The sequence below is a fragment of the Humulus lupulus genome, chromosome 5, assembly GCF_963169125.1.
Source record: "Humulus lupulus chromosome 5, drHumLupu1.1, whole genome shotgun sequence".
NCBI classification, from domain to species: Eukaryota; Viridiplantae; Streptophyta; class Magnoliopsida; order Rosales; family Cannabaceae; genus Humulus; species Humulus lupulus.
This window is the reverse complement of record NC_084797.1, coordinates 44,866,418-44,871,346: the sequence shown is the minus strand read 5'-3', so window position 1 is coordinate 44,871,346 and position 4,929 is coordinate 44,866,418. Positions and strand designations below refer to the sequence as shown.

Here is a 4,929-nt window from a genome sequence, read left to right as displayed (position 1 = left end):
GGACCCCATTCTTTTGAACAATGCCAATTTGGGGATGTGAACAATTTTCCATTAAAGCAAGCACATGTTATTGGGAATTTTCCAAGACAGCCTAATAATCCGTACTCTAATTTCTATAATCAAGGATGGAAAAATCACCCGAACTTTTCTTGGAAGAATGACCAACAACCCCAATCATTAGTTCAACAGCCACAACAGTCATTTCAACAACCAACTCCGGGATTTTATTAACAGAGATTCAGGCCTCAACATCAACCACCTCAGTCACCTATGCAACAACAACAGAATCCTGCGAGACAGTTTGACACTCAGTCTGATGTCCTTAATCAATTCATGACTGAGACTCGGTCTTCTATCATAAACTTGGAGACCCGGATGGAGAAATTGGCTACTCTTATGGCCAACCAAGCTCAATGTAATTTTCCTAGCACCACTGAAGTCAATCCAAAAGAACATTGCCAGTCTATTACTTTGAAATGTGGGAAGAAGTATGAAGCGACAAGCATAGAGCAGTCAGATGAAGACAAGGATCAGGATCAACAGGCACAGGGCATAGTGGAACAGAAGCAAGGTGAAGACAAGGTTACTGAAGACCTCCCAGCCAAAGAAGGTACACCACCAGTGAGCATTGACCATCACATCAAGATTCCCTACCCTCAAAGGCTCCGCAAGAACAACTTGGATAAGCAGTTTTCTAAGTTCCTTGAAGTATTCAAGAAACTACATATCAACATCCCATTTGTGGAGGCCTTGGAGAAAATGCCAAGTTATGTTCAATTCATGAAGGACATCCTGTCTAAGAAGAGAAAGATAGGAGAGTATGAAACTGTGGCATTGACAGAAGAGTGCAGTGCCATTCTGCAAAGGAAGCTCCCTCAGAAACTGAGAGATCCTAGGAGTTGGAATCATCTTTATTGTTCTGACTCGAAAAAAAATCAGTTTAATTTTGAATTTACAACTCGAAAACTTCGAAATACATTAGAATTTTTTTTATTAGAATTATAATAATTATAATAATACTTCACTTTATTTATATATTGCTATTATTTATATATTTATTCCTTTTAAAATATAATACAAAAAAATGACTAATTCTATTAGATAGAAATCTATATAAAAAAAAATATATAAACTAAAATAAAAAATGTCCAAAGATTTATAAAAGAAAGATTTATAAAAGGACAAATTTATATTCTTTACCCTGCACTATGGGAATTTTGAGAGCATGAATGCTCTACGTGATTTGGGGGCGAGCATTAATCTGATGCTGCTTTCTATTTTCACAAGATTGAAGCTTGGGGAAGCAAGACCTACAATAGTGACTCTTCAGTTGGCAAACAGATCATTAACACATCCTCAGGGTATTATTGAAGATGTTCTGGTTAAAGTAGACAAGTTTATCTTCCCTGCAGATTTCATTGTACTAGATATGGAGGAGGATGCTAATGTACCAATTATCCTTGTAAGACCGTTTTTGGCAACAGGCAAAGCTTTGATTGATGTGCAGAAGGGTGAGTTACGGTTGAGAGTACAAGGTGAAGAAGTTGTTTTTAATGTACTCAAAGCTATGACTTATCCCAGGGCCTGTGATAGTTGTTTCTCAGTTGATGTGGTGGACAGTATAGTAGAGGGAATGAAGAGGGTTGAAGATCCTCTTGTGTTGAGTTTGCTTGAAGAGGAGTTGACTGAGCAGGATGGAAATGAGGCCATGGAGTATGTGAAATGGATAATTTCTTATGGGCCTTTGAAGAGAAACTATTTTGAAGAACTTGGTTCAGTGCCTGAGCGACCGTTGACTTCAGTTGAGAAGCCAGCGGTGTTAGAGTTGAAGATTTTACCTAATCAATTGTAGTATGTGTTTCTTAGGGAGAATGAGACACTTCCTGTAATTGTGTCTGCATTGCTTTCTGAGATTGAAATAGACAAGTTATTGAGGGTGCTGAGTATGTATAAGAAAGCCATTGGGTGGACTTTGGTTGATATAAAAGGGATCAGCCCCTCGACAGTGATGCACTGAATTTTGATGGAAGATGACAGTAAACCAACCAGTTAAGCTCAACGGAGGTTAAATCCGCCAATGAAGGAGGTAGTGAGGAAAGAAGTGGTGAAATGGTTAGACACAGGAGTGGCTTACCCAATATTTGATAGTAAATGGGTGAGCCCAATTTAGGTGGTTCCGAAGAAAGGAGGGATGATAGTAGTCAGGAATGAAAACAATGAACTGATTCCAACTAGTATTGTCATGGGCTAGAGGATTTGTATTGACTACCGAAAACTCAACAAAGCCACAAGGAAAGATCACTTCCCGCTGCAATTTATTGATCAGATGTTGGATAGGTTGGTTGGCCATGAGTATTACTGTTTTTTGGATGGTTATTCTGGATACCATCAGATAGCCATTGCACAGGAGGGCCAGAAGAAAACAACATTCACATGTCCCTATGGCACATTTTCTTGCAAAAGAATGCCATTTGGACTATGTAATGAACCAACAACATTCCAAAGGTGTATGATGGCTATATTCTCTGACATGTCGAGAAGTGCATCGAGATTTTCATGGATGACTTCTCAGTCTTTGGCTCATCGTTTGATCATTGTTTACACAACTTGGAGCTGGTTTTGAAAAGGTGTGAAGAGTCTAATTTTGTACTAAACTGGGAGAAGTGTCATTTTATGGTCAAGGAAGGTATAGTATTGGGGCACAAGATCTTGAGTGAAGATATTGAGGTAGATAGAGCGAAGATTTCCACCATAGAAGATCTGCCACCACCAGTTTCAGTTAAGGGGGTTTGTAGTTTTCAAAGACTTCTAAAAAATTTCGAAGCCTCTATCTGGGTTGTTGATGAACGGAGTTCCATTTGAGTTTGGGGAGGAGTGTATACAAGCTTTCAAGGTGCTAAAAGAGAAACTTACTTCAGCACCTATAGTTGTTGCACCAAATTGGGAATTTCCCTTTGAGTTGATGTGTTATGCAAGCGATTATGCAGTTGGAGCAGTTTTGGGACAGCGAGTGGACAAGGTATTTCGCACTATCTACTATGCTAGTAGGACCTTGAATGATGCTCAGCTGAATTATGCCACTACGGAGGAGCTTTTGGCCACAGTTTTTGCTTGTTACAAGTTTAGGCCGTATCTAATTGAGAATAAGGTAATTGTATACACTAACCACTCTGCCATTAGATACCTTATGACCAAGAAGGATGCAAAACTGAGGCTGATTCGTTGGGTTCTCCCGCTACAAGAGTTTGACATGGAAATTAGAGACAAAAAGGGCACAGAAAACCTCGTAGCAGATCATTTGTCTAGATTGGAAGTGGAGGAAATTCCAAACATGAATGAAGTCAAGATTAGTGATGATTTCCTAGATGAGTAGTTGTTTGCTTTGAGGGAAAGTTTGATGGTCCCGTGGTTCGCATATTATGTGAATTTCTTAGCTTGCTGTGGACCATGTTTCTAAATGGGTGGAAGTAGCTGAAACACATGCAAATGACGGTAAAACGGTTCTCAATTTTCTTCAAAAATATATTTTTACTCGGTTTGGAACTCCTCAAACTATCATTAGTGATGAAGGGAGTCACTTTTCTAACAAGCAATTTGAGGCTTTACCTGCAAGATATGGAGTGCGACACATAACTGCTTTTCCTTACCATCATCAAAGTAATGGTCAAGAATAGATTTCAAATTGAGAGGTGAAAAGTATTATGGAGAAAATTGTTCAACGGTCAAGGAAAGACTAGTCTAAGAAACTTGATCACTATGGGCGTATAGGACAGCTTTCAAGACACCTATTAGCATGTCGCCATATAGGTTGGTTTTTGGGAAGGTGTGTCACCTTCTGGTGGAACTTGAGCATCAAGCTTTTTGGGCTATGAAGACACTAAATATGGACATGGAAACAACAGGAGAAAATAGATTGCTGCAATTAAATGAGATTGAAGAGTTCAGAAATGAGGCATATGAGAACGCCAAAATTTACGAGGAACATACAAAGGTTTTGCATGATAATAGCCTTGTTAGGAAAGAATTTAAACTGGGTCAATAAGTATTACTATTTAATTAAAGGTTGAAGTTGTTCCCAGGCAAGCTGAAATCGAGGTGGTCCGGGCCTTACACTGTTGTTAAGGTGTTTCCATATGGCGCAGTTAAAGTAACTAGTGAGAAGACTGGTAATTTTAAGGTGAATGGGAAGATATTGAAGCTCTACTTTGATGGTCATTTTGATTAGGGCAAGTCCGCCATCCTCTTGATGCCACAATCAAGAGGAGTTCAGCGTCCGAATAAATGACGTTAACGACAACGCCATTGGGAGGCATCCCAAGATTAAGTACACTTTGCATTTTAATTTTCGGTTTGGAACAATTATAATTTTTATTTCTTTTTCGTTGAATTTTAGTAATTATGTGTAAATACTAGAAACAGAGAACCATGAAAAACGTGAAAAAAATGGACGGCTTTCAATTAGGGCCGTGACGCAGCTTTTGCGCCTAGGGGCATTAGTTTCGTGGCAAGGCCCCATTACATATTGGGGAAAAATTCGAAGTTTGGCCTAGCGCCGCGGCCCCAGTTCATGCGTTGCGGCCCTTGGAGCTGATGAAAAAAATATATTAGCGCCGCGGCGCTAATGGCTTGTGCCGCAGTGCTGACTCAGGCCTCACTTAAAACCTAAAAAAATTCACTATTTTCCCCAACACATTCAAAACATCCCTACCCGCCTCTATTCCTCTTCTCCAACTTTCCTCCACCCCAATCACCATAAAACCTCCATAACCACCCACAAACTCCTCTCCTCTTCCATTATTCTTCATATATTTCATCTACATCACCCTTAAACCTTTTTCTTTGCCATCATTATTCATCTTCTCCACTAATCAACATATTTTTCCTCATTTTTAACCAAAATCCAAAATTTCCTTCATCCTCCTCAAACTT

At 39.3% G+C, this 4,929-nt stretch overlaps 2 protein-coding genes across 2 annotated transcripts; both read left to right on the top strand.

Moving 5' to 3' along the window:
* Positions 1-270: 270 nt before the first annotated feature.
* On the top strand, positions 271-2,017 carry LOC133779099 (uncharacterized). Its single transcript, XM_062219096.1, has 3 exons — positions 271-938; positions 1,288-1,818; positions 1,867-2,017. Exons 1-3 carry the CDS (start codon positions 271-273, stop codon positions 2,015-2,017), a joined length of 1,350 nt encoding a protein of 449 aa, XP_062075080.1.
* A 1,776-nt stretch (positions 2,018-3,793) lies between these two features.
* LOC133779097 (uncharacterized) lies at positions 3,794-4,225 on the top strand. Its single transcript, XM_062219095.1, has 2 exons — positions 3,794-4,034; positions 4,080-4,225. Exons 1-2 carry the CDS (start codon positions 3,794-3,796, stop codon positions 4,223-4,225), a joined length of 387 nt encoding a protein of 128 aa, XP_062075079.1.
* The last annotated feature ends 704 nt before the right edge of the window (positions 4,226-4,929 follow it).